At 29.2% G+C, this 9,701-nt stretch overlaps 3 protein-coding genes across 3 annotated transcripts in view; 2 read left to right on the top strand and 1 right to left on the bottom strand.

Moving 5' to 3' along the window:
- Stoml2 (stomatin like 2) overlaps positions 1-1,096 on the top strand; it is a 3,052-nt gene extending 1,956 nt beyond the window's left edge. Inside the window, exons 5-7 of the mRNA XM_018545803.1 lie at positions 263-418; positions 570-814; positions 906-1,096. Of these exons, the coding sequence (XP_018401305.1) occupies positions 263-418; positions 570-814; positions 906-1,088 (584 nt within the window). The 3' untranslated portion in view covers positions 1,089-1,096. The remainder of the gene's footprint in view (positions 1-262; positions 419-569; positions 815-905) is intronic.
- A 220-nt stretch (positions 1,097-1,316) lies between these two features.
- On the bottom strand, positions 1,317-3,144 carry LOC108778595 (protein KRTCAP2 homolog). Its single transcript, XM_018545814.1, has 4 exons — positions 3,128-3,144; positions 2,667-2,722; positions 2,205-2,423; positions 1,317-1,649 (listed from the first exon to the last, which is right to left on the bottom strand). Exons 1-4 carry the CDS (start codon positions 3,142-3,144, stop codon positions 1,477-1,479), a joined length of 465 nt encoding a protein of 154 aa, XP_018401316.1. The 3' UTR covers positions 1,317-1,476.
- A 1,680-nt stretch (positions 3,145-4,824) lies between these two features.
- On the top strand, positions 4,825-7,109 carry LOC108778584 (ribonuclease H2 subunit B). Its single transcript, XM_018545802.1, has 5 exons — positions 4,825-5,188; positions 5,336-5,574; positions 5,650-5,935; positions 6,125-6,351; positions 6,982-7,109. The coding sequence occupies exons 1-5, from the start codon at positions 5,101-5,103 to the stop codon at positions 7,069-7,071; spliced, it is 930 nt and encodes a 309-aa protein (XP_018401304.1). The 5' UTR covers positions 4,825-5,100; the 3' UTR covers positions 7,072-7,109.
- The last annotated feature ends 2,592 nt before the right edge of the window (positions 7,110-9,701 follow it).

The raw sequence follows: 9,701 nt of genomic DNA, 5'->3' as shown, positions 1-9,701 counted from the left end.
CGCGGGGGGGACTACATACACAGTATATAAAATTCACATAATAAAATAAACATTAACATCCAGTTTTCAAGACTCGAATGGCTTTACACTTTCTGTTGATTTTAATAAATCATACGAGTCAATCATAATTTATCTTTCATAAGTTATAAAAGTAATAATTATGTAATGTCTCAGATTATTTGATTAAAACCAGAAAAATTTTTATCCAAAATAAGCAATTGTATTATTTGTTAAATTTATTAAATATATATTTATATTTTAGGAGATATAAAATTACCATCAAGGGTACAGGAAGCCATGCAAATGCAGGTAGAAGCTGAACGAAAGAAACGTGCTGCAATACTGGAATCTGAAGGCGTTAGGGAGGCTGAGATAAATGTAGCCGAAGGCAAACGACTCGCACGAATTTTAGCTTCTGGTGCTGTGCTATTTTCATATTGAGTATAGCTTTTACTCGTAATAAACTTGCACATTGCTTTTTAAATTTATCTAAAAAAGCAATTTTAATATCACATATGTAAACACACAATTAGTGAGAAATTTAATTTATGTAACGATTACTACTGTAGAAGCAGCAAGGCAAGAGCAAATAAATAAAGCCACTGGAGAAGCCGCGGCGGTAGTAGCAGTGGCAGAGGCAAGAGCGAAAGGATTACAAATAGTTGCAAATGCCCTTGGCGTTGCGGATGCGAAAAACGCAGCGGCACTTAGCGTAGCAGAACAATATGTCAATGCGTTCAACAAATTAGCAAAAGTTAACAATACGTTGATATTGCCAAGCAACGTAGGAGACGTTCCAACGTTTGTAGCACAGGTTTGTTGCTCACTGTTCATTTGTTTTATTATTTATAATATTAAAATTGTAAATAACAATATCAAGATTTTTTGTGTGTTGCATTCTATAGGCGATGGCAATTTATAAACAAGTAATGCCAGAACACAAAAATAGTGAGCAAATGAAACAAGTAACGAGTAGTCAATCAAATGTTCATATGGAAGATTCTGATGAAACATTTGAGTATTTCAGCGATAAAGAAGAAGCTGAAAAGCATAGAAAAACAGAAGAACAAAAGCCCCGAATATTATAAATATTTATACCTGCAATAAAAAAATATTTTCATATTTTTCGCATGTTATTTAATTAAATTTCGCGATGTAAATATCATGATATTATCATAAATTATCACAAATCATTACATTCAGTCAATTTGTTTCATCAGTTAAATTTTTTTCTTATTACATCACAAACTCTTTTAAAATTCAAATACATTTATATAAATGCAAGTCGATAGAAACTGTTTACAATTGAGGTTCAGGTTTTTAATACAAGTCTCAAACCACTCGATATTTTAGACAAAGTAATATACAATTTACAATTGGCATTGTATTACAAATTGGAAGTTTTACATGGAACGTATGATATATTATAGTGTACATGATAGTAAAGATATGTTACACAAATATCCTTATGCCTATTCACTTGCGTTTCTTGGATTGCATAACTGTATTTTGTATAGACACGCCATATGTTTCTTGAGAAATTCTATTCATATAATACAGTGCAACCAGAGAGAATATTAAACAAGTTGTGGTGGAGACACGATGGATTAGAGCAGAAGCAATTAGACTTAACGTCAATGCGAAGACCACTGCAACAAAACAAAGATATATCAACTTATATCCTTTGGAAAGTATTATATTTATATATACTCTATCTACTTAAATAATTTACTTTATATATAATATTAAATATAAATATAATTATTAAATATAATTTGATAATAGCGTTTTTCATTGGCAGAACTGATATGTACTCAATGTACATTACAGATGTTGTACATTAATCTGATCTGAATAAAAAGCAAGATATCGACTGATAAAATGCTCAATATATATTTTATCAAATAGCACAACAAAATATATAATATTAAGAACTCCGCGTTTAATTTGTTTCTATTTTTATTAAACAAACATCTTTATGTAGATTTGTATACAATGGTTTTAAAGTACACTGAGTGCATACTACTTCTACCAATGAAAAACGCTACAACATTCTCTCAGTATAAATTGCTAAATCCAGTGAAATAAAAAGTAAAAAAAATTATAGATTGCACTAATTATGTATCTGGTATTAAAATTAAGAAATTTAGCAAAATTGATTAGTGTGACTTCTAAGAGACTTTCTTTTATCAGCTTCTATATACCTTCTGGAAGTAATTTCTGTTGGAAAGACTTTCCGAATAAGGTACTTTCGAGATTTCCTATAGCAGTCAATGTACACATAAACAACAAAGATCCGATCAGTCCTCCGAGAATGGTTCCCAACTGTGATGAACTGAGCCAAACTTTATACATTTGCATACCAGAGAACAGTAACACTACCAATATCGATGACAGCATAAATGACATTCCACTGCTAACAGCTGTAATGTCAGATATAACAACAATCAATATATAACTATGCTAGCAATAATATTAAAGAGTAACAAAAGATTAATAAAAATTACTATCCTTTTGCTTTATGTATATAATATGTATTGTTTGTGCATTAACAACTGCAAAGACAATTATAAACATTTTTTCTTGTATTGCATTTATTCTTGGAGCAACAAACAATTTGTTTTAATTTAATAAAATTACTGGTTCACAACGAGACTAGATGTAACTTGACAATTGATAACTCCTCTTTACAGCATGCAAGTTCTTGATAAATTTTTTTCTACTAATATTCGGTAATTCAAAAATGGAACTTTTAAAACACTGATACTTACCCATCGTTGCTAAAAAATTTGAGAATAATCATAGACACCTGTTCTTTCCTTCTTTTCTCACAGCAAGAATTTACATAAATTGTGTACAATTCCTTGCACATTCGCTGAAGTGTTTAGGTTAACTGCAGTTAACCGGCATACATACATATGTCAGCGTCAGCAACGTCAGCAGTCAGCAACACCAACCGATCAACGAGCAATGTTCAAATGATTCAAAGATGTTCCACTCATTCTTTATTGGAGATCTGATCGATTTTCGATATTTCGATTAATTTTTATGTATATAACGATATTTTTTTCTCTTATTATTATTATTATATATATTAAATAAATAAGATAATATAATTTTTTTGGACATAGAACTCATTTTCATAATTTAATTCGATCAAGTTCTGATTAATTTTGTCAGTGTTTCTAACTCATTAGCAAGATAGCTTATAATAAAAATTTAAAACACAGCTGGTACAAAATGACACATATCAATTATAATTTTTTTTATTAGTTACGCATTTTAATTTAAAAATTTGTTTCTTTAAAATTAATAATAAGATAAATTATTAACATTATTAATGAATATTTATCATAAATATTCTGTGCTAATTTTTGGGATATATTTCTCCATTTTTGTAGATATAGTATATACATATATGTTACGTAACTATATATTTATATACAGTAAAATCTTCCTCGGAGAGGATGTTTTGGAACGTAGCCTCTATATGTTATGCAGGACATTAATTTTCAGTAAACAAAAAGAAACTATAAGTAGATTAACATTTCAAAATATTAATTTTATGTAAATTTTATCTACGTTTTTATCTAATATTTTATAAATGTAATTGTACATAATGTTATTTAATAATATATTTCAGAATATTTAAGAAATGTTTTAATAATGTAATTCTGAATATTTTGTAACTATAGCACAAAAGGTTGAAAAAATGTTGCTGAGACATTGCAATATTAAATGTTGATGTGAGTGTTTCCTCAAATGTTGAATTTCTGTTGATTTTCCTATGTTGATTATCAATGTTGCTAAAAAACATTGAAATTGTAATAAAAATGGTAGACACCACTCCGATAAACTTTCACGTGTTTAAATAGTTCTTATGTTATACAAATAACTCAGTAATGTGTGATAATGTTTTGCCTATTGGGTTCGGTTTTTGCTTTCAATCTGCATAGCATATATGTTTAGCAGGCTTTATCATATTTCTGACAGCAATTTGCCAACAACATAAGATAATAAAAGCTTTTTTCATACAATGTCTTTGTGCAATAAAAAATTGATAGCAGGCTCTTAAACATTGATAGCAGGTGGAATTAAAAAAAGAAACGATTTTTTTACAAAAAGATTTAGACCATCAACAACAGTGGACGAGACTCTAGGGCTTTCTAGTCTCAATAAGCGCCATGAGTGGCTCATGTCCAATCGAACAGTGTCCAATCGTGTCAAGTAACGATAAGAGTAACTGTAAAAGTTATCAGAAAAAGTATAATTGTGTACTATATGTTACAGTTATCAGAAAAGAAAAGTAACGCAGTTACTATTAAAGTTACCAATGAAGTAACTTGTAACTGTAATTTAATTCATTATAAGTAATGAGTTATTTCCATTTTTTGGATATATATTTTTTTCCTTGTAGGATAAAAAATATTTATTCATTTGCGATTAAAGTCAACTCCGATTTTTAAATGCTTGATTATTTTGATTTTACTGAGAATTTCTTCGATTATTTGTTTCGATTATTTTTTTTATACTTTATACTGCATATAATATAACACACGTTATATTGTAGTTATATTAGTGAAGATCGGACATTCACTGACATACATATTACATTGCATATAAAAAGAATCTAAAAAAAACTTGAAAAAATTTTTCTGTGTACCTTTTGGCGCGCGGAACATCGTTCCTCTTTTTCTTTAGACACTAGACAGTCTAGACTAGATCTATACATGCACACACGTTGGAAAAAAAAGAGAAACTAAACGGTGCAAGAAGTTCAGCTATTATCGATTTTTAGCTACGCCATTTTAACGCATCGAATATCGAATTTTCAAACACTGTCAGTCTGTCACTCTATTACGCACTCTACGCGTCTCCGCAATATGTCGTGTACAAAACAAAGCTGTTCGCAAGTGAAACTAACTCTGGCTGCGGTAAATCAAGAGCAATATTGCTCGTAAGAGACAATCGATCGTTAAACGTACTTAGTGGAGTGAGCGGGCGAATGGCTTAATCGAGCGTTTTACGGTTTTACCGTTCAGCCGAAAAGATAACCTGTAAAAACCGACGCTTGGCCCGTTTGGCATTGGCACACGGAAAATGCCGCGCGCCAAAAGCTTGCCGCAGAAACTAGTCAAGGTGACGAGCTCTCACCCGTCGGCGAACACGTGGGTGTTCCTGATGAAAGGTGAAAGCGATGATTTATTGTTGTTTTATCATATTGACAATTGCAGCATGCAATTTTACTGTTGAGTGATTGCTGTGGTCGTTGTAGACGTTCCTGAGAAATATTACACATGTCTCCGTATTGTATATCGATGAAAATGTATTTTAGATGGCAATTTGGACAGCACAAGTAGAGGCCAATCGGAGATAGTGAAACTTAGACATCCAGCTTCCGACAAACCAGCTATATTTGTATTCGGAGCTGGAAATCTTACAGTTCAAGAGATTTTAATCTTCGACGAAAAGAAAAGATCTTGGTTTATTGATGATAATGTTAAATCTGATGGAAAGTTACATTTATCGACACCGATTGATCCTATCTTTTTGGCTTTACCATACTTAAGAAAGGTAATTGTAGAATTTTATTTCTATATGAGAAATTTTTGAGATATATAATTGGTAAAATAAATGTCTTTGTTGTAGTCACAATTGGCACAACCTTTGGAGCAATGTCTCTGGGATGAAGATTTTCCAGAGATATCTCGATTAGCACAATGTGACAACTTGAATCTATCCTTAATTGCCGATTGTAAAGGAGATGAATCGCTACAAGCTTTCAAGTTTAATGAGGAGAAATCGTTAAATTGGTTGCAAAAGAAGGTAGAAAAGGTAGCATATGTATTAAAAGAAAAAGGAGTTCATGTATCTCAAGGCGCTATGAGTGCCACTTATGTTAAGAGTACTAAATATGAAATTGGTACAGAAGCAGGTAAGAAAAATCATGATTATAATGCTATTTATAAAACAAAAAAGGGATAAGATAAAATATTTTAGGATTTCTCAGTATCTATTATAATTGAATCGAGATATAACAAGATCTTCAACCAATTTTTGTAGGCCACCATCTACAAGCAAGATCAATTAATTGACAAAGCACTTATCGAAAATTTTCTTATAGAATACTTAAAATATGCACATGGCATTGTGTCAGAATACCTTGCTGAAGATCTCTCAAAGAAGCTGGCACAACGTATGAATATATCTGATGAAGTGGATAGTAAAAAACGCAAACTGAATAGTCCTCAAAATGAAACGGATGAGAAGAAGCTTAAGAAAGATTCCTTCGAAGAAAGTCCAGTGCCAAAAGCAAAGAAGCAAACGAAAACTTTAAGTAAACCCGAAAAGGTTGGTTGTTAGTAGTTAATTACAATCATTTTTAGAGTGAATGATAAATATAATTCCAAATATCAAGCTATAAATAAAATATATAAATTATTTTTGCCTACTTGAAGAATGTAATTTCTTGTTGTGTGTAATACTTTTATAGTTTTATACATAACAATGATGTGAAAGATTGCATTTATTTTATTTCTTTTAAATTATGGACGTAGGAAAAATATCTATGAAATCTGTAAAGAATTTTTTAATAGTCCATTTATATAAACAAATTTAGATAAATGAAATGTAATAAAAGGCAATAGGAATCTGCATTGTAATTGTGTGCTAAATCTTCATACAATTAAATCTTTAATACAAAGAATGTTGGTCAATACATTGTCAAATTAATGATAAAAAAATATAGGTTTCGGCTAATTTTTAGCCTTCAACGTTAAAATGCAAACTTTTGCAGTAATATTTAAAAAATATATATATAAAAACTATTGTGACAATCCATCGACATTCTCTTGTAACCATCAAGCAAGAGAAATCTCATTCTGTAACCAGTTTACAAGCTGGATGTTCTGAGAAGTGTTGATGGATGTAATCACTTAAAAAGAAAACATTTAATTTGAATATATATTTTTTTTTTTATAGAAAAATACTGCCCCTGGTAAAAAAGAATTAGCCAAACAGAGAGCAGCGTCTGGATCTAAAAGCATCACTAACTTTTTTCAAAAGAAATAAATATTAAGAAAGTATAGAGAATGATTTTAAAGATTAATAATATATGCATTTATAGACATTTATTATTATGTCTCACGCATTTTAAACATTTTATTGCTACATGCATGTAATCCATATATTTAACATAATGTAACGTCCAAGTTGAAAATTGTAATAATTTATTATATTGATTATGTCGAAAAGTAGTTTTTTCCAATATTTCAATAACTTTATGTAATATTTAAACACAATATAACGTGTAACAATGAACAGTTAATAAAAGAATATAATAGCGACTAAATTCGTAATTTCTACTTTTAATTTTTAATTGTTATTTATCAAAATTTTATTAATAATGTATTAATTATTTTTTAATATAATGTATTTTAAGATGACGTCGACAAATACTGGTGCTCGATAAAATTGCATTATATTTGATCCATTTCCAGTATTTGTTCACATTCTAGCTTTAATTATCAATTTTAACAAACTATAAAAAATGTTTCTATATTTTATTAATCTAGAAAATTTTTAATTTTAGAAATAGATTATATATTAAAAGAATATAATTAAATATTTATACAGAAGTAATGCGTTATATTATTTTGTAATTTTTTTTACTACTGCACCCATAATAATATACGATAAATGTTCTGAAACAGACGATTACGTGTTATTGGGCGCATTCAGCAGAGTACGTGCTCGCTGTTGTTGGTGTATTCTTCTAAATCTAAAATTCTGATTGGATGATCTAAAAGAATACACCAATAACAGCGAGCGCTCATTCAACTGTTAAGTCTGCTAAACGCGCCCAATATCTCGTTCACTCATGTCACGCGTATACATAAATTTTCGTATCATAATTGTAGATGTTGGAAATTAATTTATTATGTTGCTTGATAAAAAGGACCGTTTGCGTTTCTAACACACAGAGTTTTCTTTAGCGGTGTTAACACACAATTTTTTTAAAGAATAAACGCAGAAAAAAATTATAAAAAAGATCTTAAACACTAGTTATTAAATCAGTTGGAGTGATAATTTCGATAAGAATCTAAATCATAAATTGGAGCTATGTAAAATATTCATTGCCAATGTTAAGCAATTTTAAATGCCGAATTCTTCAATCAAAAATATAAGATATTATCAAATGGTAAATAGTTCATAAAACGAATTGGATGATGTAATAATTTTTCCCATTTTTTGGCAAAAGTGATACAACCAGATATTTTTTTGACCGTTAAGGTCAATACAAAGATGTGTCAGTCAAAAGATAAATTTGTCAAACAGAGCAAAAGTGATATAGAGTCGAAAATGTATGCATAATGCTAATGATAATTTTAGTTTCTTGTCTGTAACGAGTTGCAATATACATCATATATATATATATATATATATACATATATATAATATATATTATATTTATTCTTTACTGTTAATAAAGTTAATAGAGAGAGTATATCAAAACAACTGTTATATATATGTATATATATATATATACATATGTATATATATATATATATAAAATGCTTTAAAAATATACATATTATAAATACGTTACACATAATAATTACTATAATACAAATATACATTTAACTAAAATACGATAACAGATATTAGTTGAATAAATCTGTTTTATCAGAATTATAAATAAAATTTTGATTTTTTAAAAGATTATTGAAAACTCATATAATTTGTTGAAAAAACTCAAATACATGTATACGTTTTGTAATATAATTTATCGATATTGCTATGATGTAATAAGTCAAGATGAAATAAAATTTTAAACATACATTTCAATATTTGGTTTAATGTGTGTGAGGATTTATTACATCATTACCTATACCTATGAATTATTTCAAAAATTTGAACATTTTTCAGTTTTGACATTCACTATTGTAATTTTGTTAATTTGAAATTATCTCAACTTTGATATCACATTATTAATCAACGAACCGAAAAATCCTTAAGTTTAAATATAAAATATTTGGTAGCTTTGTTAATGATATATGTAAGTAGCAATTTTGTCACAATGATAGGCTTTGTAACAAATGCGTTTTATTTGGCGATGCAAGTTGACATAAGAATCATTTAGCTTTCTTGACATTAGCAGAAAAATCTGAGAGACAATGCCGGCTATTTTCCTATTACCGTCAAAATCGCTTATACAATTGTCAGTACATTCATTTTTGGTTTGAGGAAACTACTTAGCTACATTTATTTTCTAATTCTATCAAGGCAGGGGGAAATCATATAGCAGAAAATACGTCAAAAATGTAAGAGACGTAATTTTCAAAACGAAAACAGACGTACGGACGATTTCGACGGTAACAGGGAAAAGGCCGATATGAATTCATTTAATTATTTGAAATGATATTTAATTTTCATAAATACGAATGTAGTTTCTAACCTATATTCAGAAAGTGCATTATCAACGTAAAATTGCGTTTTAAATATATGCCAGCTTCTCTGTCCTCAAAAACCACACATAACACAGCATCAAAATCTGAAAATTATTGAAAATTCTGCGCGTCGCGTTTTATACACTTCAATAGAAAGCTAGCGGTGATCCAACCAGCGCTTGAATACGCGCTTGTAGCAGAGAATCGAGCCACATCGCGCTCATTGGTTGACTGCGAGTGGTGGGGTTCGAG

The sequence above is a fragment of the Cyphomyrmex costatus genome, unplaced genomic scaffold (assembly GCF_001594065.2).
Source record: "Cyphomyrmex costatus isolate MS0001 unplaced genomic scaffold, Ccosl1.0 scaffold502, whole genome shotgun sequence".
Lineage (NCBI taxonomy): Eukaryota > Metazoa > Arthropoda > Insecta > Hymenoptera > Formicidae > Cyphomyrmex > Cyphomyrmex costatus.
The sequence above is the reverse complement of the archived record's forward strand: the minus strand, read 5'-3'. Positions and strand labels throughout refer to the sequence as shown.

Excerpts from the sequence above, each read along its gene's own strand:
- LOC108778584 (XM_018545802.1), top strand. The coding sequence starts at position 5,101 with ATGCCGCGCGCCAAAAGCTTGCCGCAGAAACTAGTCAAGGTGACGAGC. Across the intron at positions 5,189-5,335 it reads GTGGGTGTTCCTGATGAAAG|ATGGCAATTTGGACAGCACA; the intron begins GTGAAAGCGATG and ends AATGTATTTTAG. Across the intron at positions 6,352-6,981 it reads CTTTAAGTAAACCCGAAAAG|AAAAATACTGCCCCTGGTAA; the intron begins GTTGGTTGTTAG and ends TTTTTTTTATAG.
- LOC108778595 (XM_018545814.1), bottom strand. Across the intron at positions 2,424-2,666 it reads GAGGAGTTATCAATTGTCAA|CTGTTAGCAGTGGAATGTCA; the intron begins GTTACATCTAGT and ends CTGACATTACAG. Across the intron at positions 1,650-2,204 it reads ACAGAAATTACTTCCAGAAG|TGGTCTTCGCATTGACGTTA; the intron begins GTATATAGAAGC and ends GTTTTGTTGCAG.